General features: G+C 30.3%; 1 protein-coding gene across 4 annotated transcripts; it reads right to left on the bottom strand.

Annotated features, from left to right (window-relative positions):
• Positions 1–3053: 3053 nt before the first annotated feature.
• Positions 3054–5583, bottom strand: LOC106292488 (ubiquitin-conjugating enzyme E2 1-like). 4 transcript variants are annotated; one of them, XM_013728090.1, is made up of 7 exons: positions 4637–5583; positions 4277–4411; positions 3983–4192; positions 3858–3902; positions 3678–3768; positions 3482–3570; positions 3054–3383 (listed from the first exon to the last, which is right to left on the bottom strand). In XM_013728090.1, exons 4-7 carry the CDS (start codon positions 3873–3875, stop codon positions 3246–3248), a joined length of 336 nt encoding a protein of 111 aa, XP_013583544.1. In that variant the 5' UTR covers positions 3876–3902; positions 3983–4192; positions 4277–4411; positions 4637–5583; the 3' UTR covers positions 3054–3245. The 4 variants fall into 4 exon arrangements, with proteins under 4 accessions (XP_013583544.1, XP_013583540.1, XP_013583541.1 ...); XM_013728086.1 differs by having other exon boundaries at positions 3858–4192; positions 4637–4728; positions 4894–5583; XM_013728087.1 differs by having other exon boundaries at positions 3858–4192; positions 4637–4728; positions 5490–5573.
• Positions 5584–10459: the final 4876 nt, after the last annotated feature.

Genomic DNA, 10459 nt, shown 5'->3' with positions numbered 1-10459 from the left:
TTTTGTTTAATACTATAAGAAGCACCTAACCATCTGTTAACTATTTTGTGTAATATCTATATTATTAAAAGTGTCTTATTAAAATTGAATTAGAAAATAAAAATACCTCTTAGTTTTACCATTTATTTACATTGAAATGCCATAAAAATATTTATTGAACCTATATTGACATATGCTTGCCTTTTCTTAATTTAAATAATAGATTTAAACATTTTATTTCTTTTCCTAATTTAAATAATATATTTTCTTATTCAAATCTTAACCAAAATAGATTTCTTGATATATTTCGTATTAATATATTAAATACTTATTAGTAATAAATAATAAAATAAAAAATCACACATCATAATCAATTTATATAACATATAAATAAAATGAAAATAATTTATTCATATATTATTAGTATAATACTTTCATAATATAAGTCCAATTGTTAAAAATATTGGATTTGTTTATATGTTACACTGTGATATAATAGACGATTAAAATCACAACATATAATTACTGAAAGTAATAAATAAAATTGCTATGTTTTTAAAATGTTATATTAACAATTATATAATACATTTTAATTTAAAAATATATATATCATACCAATAGTACAAAGAAAAAAATTAAAGTGAAAACAAATATTTATACAGTCATGGGTCAAGATCTAGAAATAAACAACAACAACGCAAGATTATTTTTTTTTAACAAATTTATTTCAGTAGAATTTATAGTTGCAAATATATTTATATATTTTATGTATTATAAATTTATTTTCATTTTTTAAGGGATGCTAAGATTTTGGAATTAGAAAAATTATGACCCACCTCTTTATTATTTTAATTAGAAATTTAAAATTTATATCAGAATATTTTATTAAATTTTTAATTTTAATTTTTATTAGAATTGTAAAGATTAGTTTATGATATAAATTTATTTTAAAATATTACGAATACATCATTTAATATATTTAAAGAAAACTAAAATCATAAAATAAATACCCGTTCGGTCGGACGGGTCAAAGGCTAGTTTACTTTATTTCGCTCAACCGATGGACATTCCAGTAACAGTCTCAGCATCTGCATATAATGGATCATCATCATATTAGGAAAGAATCTTAATGTATAAGAATCTCACGTAGTTCATTCATGGGAGGCAGAACTTGTTTTTATATATATAGTTTAAAATAAGAATTGAAGAGGAAAAGAAAATATGCCTGATGATCATTCTTATATGCTGCAAGGTGCAAAGGCGTGTTGTTGTAGTCAATATCCACTTTATTCAAAACACGCTTCTCAATGGAGTCAGTGTCTCTTTGGCTCGTTATCTGGATCCATCCAGGGAGGACTTGGAGAACTTCAAATCTATCATGTACCACAGCAAGATGCAGAGCATTCTGGCGATCTACAGTCTCATCTTGTACATTCAGGGGAATTAAGGAGGCACTCTGCCACAAGATCTGCTTTAAACTTGGCGGACAATTATATAAATAGACCATTTTCAAGTTTTGATAACAAAAATAGACCATAAGAAAGAAAATAATATATTTCATTTAATAAGTAAAAGAATCCTAATACTCTAAATATATAAAAAATAATACAAAAATAAAAAAAAAATAATACAAAAATAAAAAAAAAAATAAAAAAATAAAAAAAACAAAAAAAATAAATAAAAATAAATAAAAAAAAAATAAAAAATAAAAGTTTTTTTTATAGTTTTAGATTATATGTTTTCAAATTCGAACTTTTTTATAAAAAAAATTTTTTATCTTTTTTTCAATTTTTTTTTTTGTAATTCAAAAATACTTTTTGAAACAATTTTTAAAATTTACATTTTCAAATTTTTAATATTTATTTTTTATTTTATAAAATCTCAATCCCAAATACTCATCCCCTAACTCTAAACCCTAAGATTTGGATTAGTTAACCCTAGGAGTATATGTGTATATTTACCTTTTTAATGAAATATTTTGGTCATTTTGATCCTTAGAATCTATTTTTGTGACATAAGCTTTTTTATTGTTATCCTAGGGTATTTCCTAAATTTTTTTTTTATAGTTTTAGATTATATGTTTTCAAATTCGAACTTTTTTATAAATTTTTTTTTTATCTTTTTGTTTCAAATTTTCTTTTTGTAATTCGAAAATACTTTTTGAAACAATTTTTAAAATTTTTATTTTCAAAATTTGAATTTTCATTTTTTATTTTATAAAATCTAAAATCTAAAATCTCAATCACAAATCCTCATCACTTAACTCTAAATCCTAAGGTTTGGATTAATTAACCCTAGGAGTATAAGTGTATATTTACCTCTTTAATGAAATATTTTGGTCATTTTGATCCTTATAATCTATATTTTTGACATAAACTTTTTTATTGTTATCCTAGGGTATTTCCCAAAAATTAAAGCGATATAGTAGTACTAGCGATATAGTAGTACGAAGTAAAGCGATAAAAAAAATTATTTTTTTTTTAAATTTTCTTTTTGTAATTCGAAAATATTTTTTGAAACAATTTTTAAAATTTTTATTTTCAAATTTTTAATATTTATTTTTTATTTTATAAAATCTAAAATTTAAATCTCAATCCCAAATCTCAAATCCTCATCCCTTAACTATAAACCCTAAGGTTTGAATTAGTTAACCCTAAGAGTATAAATGTATATTTACCTCTTTAATGAAATATTTTGGTCATTTTGATCTTTAGAATCTATATTTGTGACATAAACTTTTTTATTGTTATCCTAGGTTATTTCTCAAAAAATTAAGGCGATATAGTAGTATGAAATATCGTCAATCATAAATTGCGAGGTATAATCAATACCTTTTTAATCTAATAAAATTTAGCAATGATGTCGTTTATCATAATTGTATCCTAACAAACTCTAAAATGAACTCATCATTTGTGATTGTGACTCGGATCTTTATTTTGATTAGCTAACATAAGATCATATAAATTCTATTTTATTTTTCGTGATAAAGATTATTTTTCGTGTTGACTCCAGGTGCCAAACTACATTTTCTTCATTTTGGATATGGTCTCATATCATAACATTTTTTTTTTACAATTTTGGTACAGAGTTGTTTCTGATACGTAGCAAAATTTGGTACAAAGGTTTCATAGAACCATCAAAGCATCCAATCAGAGGAGTTTTGAAACACACAACACAAAAGACATGAATGAGAAAAGATAAAAGAAAGGTGTTGCTTAATGGTGTGACATTGAGAATAGGAGAGGAGAGTTACACAGCTTACAACTCTAACTACTACTAGTCGCAGTCCAGCTTTGCTCGACAACATCACGCACTTTTCTGTTGTACTCACGCTTGTTTTCGCTGTACATCCGAGCGGCTTCCGAATTTGCAGGAGAATTAGGATTAGGGTCACAGAGCAATGACTGTAATTAAAGATAAAATATAAAGGATCAGTTAAGAACAGAGTGATCCCCAGCTTTCAGGGCAATGCACGATGTTGGTAGGGCATTTTCAACAATACCTGGATGGAGGTAAGTATAGCAGCAACATCATATATTGGACTCCACTGGTTTTGTAGAATGTCCAAGCAAATACTCCCATCTGCATAAACTGCAAAGCAGGTAGAGAAGAAGAAGAAGAAAGTTAATGTAAGCCAAAAAAAAAGCTAAACATTAACCGAGTGGAAGAAAAGAGAAAGCTGTGTCTCTATAACTTACTATTTGGATGAAACATCCGTGACACAAAACGAACGGTTGGTGGTTTATTTGGATAATCTTCAGAGAACTGCAGTGAGAGTTTGAAAAGTACCTGCCAGGGAGATCAAGCAAGAAAGAGCCAATAAGAAAACTACTCTAATAACTGATCCCAAAATCCCAATTACAACAACATAACCTTACTCCGGAAAGAGATTCCATATCAAGTCCTTATTTAGCTTATGCCGCCTATATACCAATGGGACTCATAGGGAGTGAGTTCTGGCCTCTCAGGAACTCCATTAAGCATAAGGAAGGAGATAAAATACTTTGTGTGTTACAACTTTGGAGTTGTGAGAGAATATGCGGGGCTCATAGGGGACATGTGAACTCTGGCCATCATGTTGATCTTAGGAGTATCAAGGATTGCCTTTTGCAGCGACAATGCCCATTGCATTCCCCTTATTGCGAGAGGCCTCATGTATATCAGTGACCTGTAATGCCCATCCATTGTCCAACCTTCTGTCTGGAACCAGTATCTGTATCAGTCAAAATCAGGTGAAGTCAAATAAAACCTCCAATAAACCAAATCGCGAAACTTAGACGATGGAACTGTCTCGTACTGAAGTTGAAGATTTAGAGCTTCGGCCTTAAAAAAAAAAAGATTTAAGGGACTTGACACTTTATCTTCTCCAGGCTCTTTTTACTTCTTTAGGTTAATCTTCAACTCCAACCACACCGGTCACAATCTCATATCGCTGTTTATGACCACATTAGAAAAGTAGAAACCATCAATATCAGTTACAATCATAGAATAGAGAGAGGTCTTATTGAACTATTCTTAAGTTTTATCAGTATCAGTTATAATCACGTACGATACAAAATGAAGTGAAAACACACAACACTATTGATCTAAGTAAGTAGCAACAGATATATAACTTTTATGTACGATGTGACCACAGAATCAAAGATCCTTTATATACCTTGGTATAGAAAGACTGCTATAACTTTTGATACTTAGCTTCTAGAGCTGCCTTCTCGTCAATAACTTTGCTTCCGTTTCATCATGTTGGTTCTGCCATGTAAAAATGAAAAAAATAAAATAAACCAAAGACCATCGAATCAGCAAAAGCACAAACCCCTAAGAAAACTTTCAGAAGTGAAATTATCAGACACAAAGTGTCCCACATCGGATTGAAAAGGATCATTGGTAATATATAAAATAGATGGTTCACTCCACTTATCACCAATTGATTTTAGGTTGGAAGCCCATCTAGCTTAGCATGATATCAAAGCCCGATCCACGCAGTCCAACCTGATCCACATCGATATGGTCCAAAGTTGACCCATCGATCCTTGTCCAAGCATTCCGAGATTGACGCTCAAAGAGCCATCATCTCGAGAGGCGTATTACACACAAAGTGTCCCACATCGGATATTAAAAAGAATTCTTAGTAATATATAACATAGATAAGTCATTTCACTTGTCACCTATTGGTTTTATATCGAAAGTCCATCTAGTTTAACAGAAATAACATTCAAAGTAAATATGCAGAGACAATCCTATTAGGATGAATTATCTTAGTCAAATTAATAAAGAAAAAATATCCCTAACGTTAACCAAAAATCTCAGAGAGTAAAACTCATCATGAAAGCATTAAGCATTCCAGAGAGAAAGATACAATAAATCAATATGGAAACAAAGGAATAACAATTAATCCTAACTGGGTTTAATGTGATTAACAATTAATCCTGAATTAAAAGAAATACATTGAACCACAGGGAGGTGAAGAGATAACGACATGGGAAGTAAAGAAATGAGAAAAGAAACACCACTTTTGCAGATCGTGAAAGCGAGGTTGAGTTCTGTAAAGAGGACAACACCGATGCCCTCATCGGATGTAAGAATAAAACGCAACGTTACCAAACGCAAAAGCCACAGATCAGACCAAACTACAATTATGTTAGTCCGGACCAAACCTCAACCATGTCCGACTTAAAATAAACCAAACTATAAGTGTGCCAATTTAATACGGAGGCCCAACAAAATATATAATACGAAGCCCACTCGTTTAACCCATGTTTCTAAAAAAAATAGGAGGTGGGGCCCACAGGACAAAGATGATCATTATTTAATTTGATACTAGATTTGCGGATAGATTTTTATATTATAAATATATAACGGATAACAATCGCAAAACTTTAAAAGATATTTACATTTTAGTGTTATATATTGTGTAAATCTATAATTTATTGGTTATGTTTCTTATTCGATATTATTAATGTATAATGATTTGTTTTATATATTTTACTTTATTATTAATTGTTATTATATATTAATATATTTTCGAGTTTGGTAAAACAAATTCATAGTATAGAATAAAAAAATTGAGAATCTCCTTCATTTTTTTCTAATATTTACACACTGAATACAATACATTTTAAAATTTTATTTAGTTATACTATAAAACTGATATTTTCTTAGCATAATTTATATTTCTATGTTATTTATTTTAGTATATTGTGGGATTTTATAAGTAAATACATTATAATAATATCATATTATTAATTATGAAATCAATCGCTGCATTAATTTAAAAATATTTTAAAATTTTATTAAGATTTTGTTAGTTTTTTTTAACATATTTTGTTATAAGTAAAAATAAAATTTAAATTTACAGTTAAAATTTATTTATTAATATCTATATAATTTATAAGATTTTTAGAAATGTTATATATCAAGTAGATTAACTTAAATAGTCAAATAGATGTAATTGATGAAATATACCTAGTATGAATTTTTATGGTATTTCTTTTAATAAAGAAGATATAGAATATAATTATAAAATTTGAAAAATAGCATACACTTTTGTTTTATTTTTTTATAATAAAATTTTATTTAAATTAATGTATAATAGTATAAGTTATTAATTACGAAATTAATCAATGGTATTAATTGAAATAAAATATTTTAAATTTTTAGAAAGATTTTGTTAGATTTTTTCTCAACATCTTGTTATAACTAAAAATAAATTTTAAATTTACAGTTAAAATTGATTTATTATTAATACTAGTGGTATTCCGGCGCTACGCGCCGGTTCGTATGTTTTTTTTTAGTAAGTGTAAAATTGTATTTTTGATCTATTTGATAGTGCTAAGTGATTGTAGTGTATTACTTTGTTTTGAAATTGCTTAGGTCAAAAAAGAATACATTAAGTAGTTTCACTGATCGATTCAATAAAAATAGAATAAATAGCTGATAGTTACACCAAAATAAATACAGTTGACCTTAAAACATAAAGGAAAATCTATGTTCCAAAAGGGAAACATGTAAATGCATATGTTTGTTTTGTGAATATATTGTTGGAATGAAGATAACAAATTCTTTCATCTTCTTAAAGTTGTAATAATCCTCACATGCTTTGTCCATATCATGGATGTGACAATCTGTTAAGGGCTTTATTGTGGATGTATTGGTTAAATACTTTATCTTCAAAATGATATTGAGGGTGTGACTGGTTTTGCCGCTACCACCCGCAAACGCAGCTTTTGCAGTTGGTAGCGGTTGTTGGCGTTCTGCAACAATCACTCAAACCACTCTAAACCGCTTCAAACTGCTCTAAACTTCATAAATTCAAAAGCTGGTTCCAGCTAGCGTTTGCGGTTGCAGACGGTTGCGGGAGGATAATTTTTTTTTCTTTTTTGTAAACAATATAAATACAAAAATAAAAATATTCAATAAAAATTTTAAATTGGAATTATAAAAATAAAAATATTTTCTATAATTTTTAAAAATTTAAAACTATAAATTTCTAAATACAGTTTTTATATTTATTATAATATTATGATTTTTGATATTTTTATAATTATATAAAATGTAAATATTGTTAATTTATTATTTAACCGTTGCTGCATTTGGTAGTTAACCAGTCGTAAATATCCAGCAAACGTAACAATTTCTAACCGTAGAACCAGTCGTACAAATCTCTTAAAACTGTTAGAAACCGCAACCACCCGCAACCGCTGCGTTTGAACCAGTCAGGCACTGAATCCATGATTATTGTGCTGCATTTTTTTTTAGTATGTGTATATTGTAAATTAAGACTTGGACTTCTTTTTCCAGATTATTTCATTTAAGTTTACTGTTATGATTGATTAAATTATCGCGAGCTTGTGATGGATTTCAGTTTCCAGATTATACGGTTCTATTAAAAAGTAGGTTCACAATTTTGTGCTGGAATTGCGAGCGACATAACTATAGCTTACTTGTTAAACTACATACATCAATGCTACAGTGTTAGCTGCACTCTTACAAAAAATCTCAGTGACATCTCATAACAACCAATGTTACAATTTTTTTTAGAAAAAAATTGCTGGTATTTCCCAGTACGTATACGACGTTTTCCATGGAGGAACCAGCCTATCGCTTCTCCTAAATTTTGTTATTCCACTACATAGAGTCAGAGTATATGTTAAAGATCAAACGAATTATTTTTCCTTGTTACTACGACAACCTTAAGGAAAGATTAAAGAAACAGCCGGTAGAAGGGGTTTAAATTCAGGAAACAGTAGACAAAGTGAAAGTGAAAACATTAAAAGCAGAAATGCGATAGAGTTGAGGTTTTCCAATTTGAAGTTAGGATTTTCTTAGGCAGTGAAGTTAAAAAATGTGTGGCTTCTTCCCTTCATCCACTCCACCTGAGACAGGTTCAACATGTGGAAGAGCAGACTCAGCAGCACTTCCGTCAAGTATTCCAACATCATCTCCCTCAGCTGTTTTCTCAGGGGATCCAATTGTAAACCCATCAGAAGGGGTTAATTTTCACCGCTCCAGCTGCAAGCATGTCATCACCAGGATGGTTATTATCTCCATGTAGATTAACAAAATATAGGCAGGGACACGTAAATGACTTACAAAGCATGGGATGAGTTCTAATGCGCTCTCTGCGGCTATGAATTTAGTACGTGTGCATTAAGTCAGCCATGGTTAGACAACAAAATTCCTGGACACACCCATATTTGGTTGTAGAACAACTTGAGGCCCTTCTTATTGATGCACTTCCTAATGAAAATAAATGGTGAACGGCCAGGGATGTTAGAATGATAATAGGCTGCTTAAAAAATTTGAGACATAAATATGTAATACGTACTCAAGGATGTTTTGGTTAGGTACAGTCTTTGTTGATATAAAAATGTCATAGATGTAACTTTTAGGAAAAGAAGACATTAAAGCATAATAAACCCAAAGTATGAAGGGAGTAAACCACAATCGTATATATATTGCATATCAATCAATGTGTACATTTGTCACCAATCTCTCACATTCCTCATGATCCATTGAATCATCTAAATATAATAAAGCCTATAAACTTATAATAAAAATGATGCTTAAAGTCGAGTTTGTACGACAAACTAAACAATTTAAATTGTTGATTAGTTCTTTAAAAATTTATTACCTCCATTAACTTTAAACTGATATTAGTAGTAACTTTAGACTAAGTTGTCAAAACACTCATGCAAACAGTTGTTTCGCTTCTGTGTGAGAAAAGTGAACAAACAATCAATCATTGATCACACATAACTAAACTCAGCTTCTAGTGATTTAACGCTTACATAGTACTTCATATGTATACACCTGTCAAGATGCAAGTTATGCATTCTGTGGTCTTTTGTCTCATTGTTGAAAATCCCTTTGATGCCCCCTCACTTCACTAACCACAGCTGCAGCGTAACAATGGTAGAGAAAGTAGTTCTCGTTGGGAACAGAGATAATGAATATAAACACGGTGTTTCAAAAGGTTTGAGACAGACCTGGTAAATCGGTATTAAATGTGTGCAAGTATGAGCCGCTGGTCATAAGCAAGGAACCTAAACATCTCATCAGGAACATGGTTGATGGTTGCTACTATTTTAATGAATTTTGTTTGCTCCGTGTATAGCAATGAGGGAGTCTGAGACTTTAAAGTTTGGTTGCTAATTGTTACATCGCACCCTCTCTTAGGAGGTGGTGGAACGTGTTGAGTCGACGGGCACTAATGGAGGACTGAATAAGGGTTGCATGCGATCAACAGAAGGAACCATATATAAGGAAGTAAGTAATAATTGTAGACTAAAATGAAAAGAAAGCAACTCAAATTGCAATTGGGAAACGAAACACCTTTTCATCAACCAAGTCCATGTCGACGCCCATCAGCTCACCTCCCTTCTTCACATTTTTTGCCTCCCAAAAACGCAGAACCCGTGGAACAACAGTCTGCCTTCAGCCCTTCACCGTACTGCTTTCTACTGGAGAAAAAAACTGACAATTGGTCATTGGTAGAAAAATATAGGCAACGTCCTCAGTGTTCAGATAAGACTAACATCAAAATCATTATGGAAGTACCTAAGGCAAGAGTGGATGTATTGTTTCCCTTTAGTGGCTTCATCTAGAGCTGCAAATTCATACAACACAAGAAAAGCAGTTCAAGTTGATTGTTCATTTATAAACAGAAAACTGAATCTATTGCTTTAAGGCCTTAATAAGAGTATTGTTTTTAATCTTACCGGTTTCCTGAAGGCGTCTTGCAACATCTCCAAAGCAACTCATATGATGAACTGGGCTTCCAGACTTCCAGTAGACTATAACACCATCAAAGAGCCCTCATTAGCTACACAAACAAAGAACTTTAAGCAAATAGGCCATCCTGTGAAAAAAAGAAACAGCTTTTAGATCACAGACAGATCAAAAGCAACAGACTTGTCAATGTTTTCATGGTGGACTTCTCAAGAATCACGCTGTCTAGTTCACCATATTAAAAAATAAAACT

Source organism: Brassica oleracea, chromosome C5 (assembly GCF_000695525.1).
Source record: "Brassica oleracea var. oleracea cultivar TO1000 chromosome C5, BOL, whole genome shotgun sequence".
In the NCBI taxonomy this organism is placed as follows: domain Eukaryota; kingdom Viridiplantae; phylum Streptophyta; class Magnoliopsida; order Brassicales; family Brassicaceae; genus Brassica; species Brassica oleracea.
The sequence above is the reverse complement of the archived record's forward strand: the minus strand, read 5'-3'. Positions and strand labels throughout refer to the sequence as shown.

Excerpts from the sequence above, each read along its gene's own strand:
- LOC106292488 (XM_013728090.1), bottom strand. Across the intron at positions 3,571-3,677 it reads ACGGATGTTTCATCCAAATA|TTTATGCAGATGGGAGTATT; the intron begins GTAAGTTATAGA and ends CCTGCTTTGCAG. Across the intron at positions 3,384-3,481 it reads CTATACTTACCTCCATCCAG|TCATTGCTCTGTGACCCTAA; the intron begins GTATTGTTGAAA and ends CTTTAATTACAG.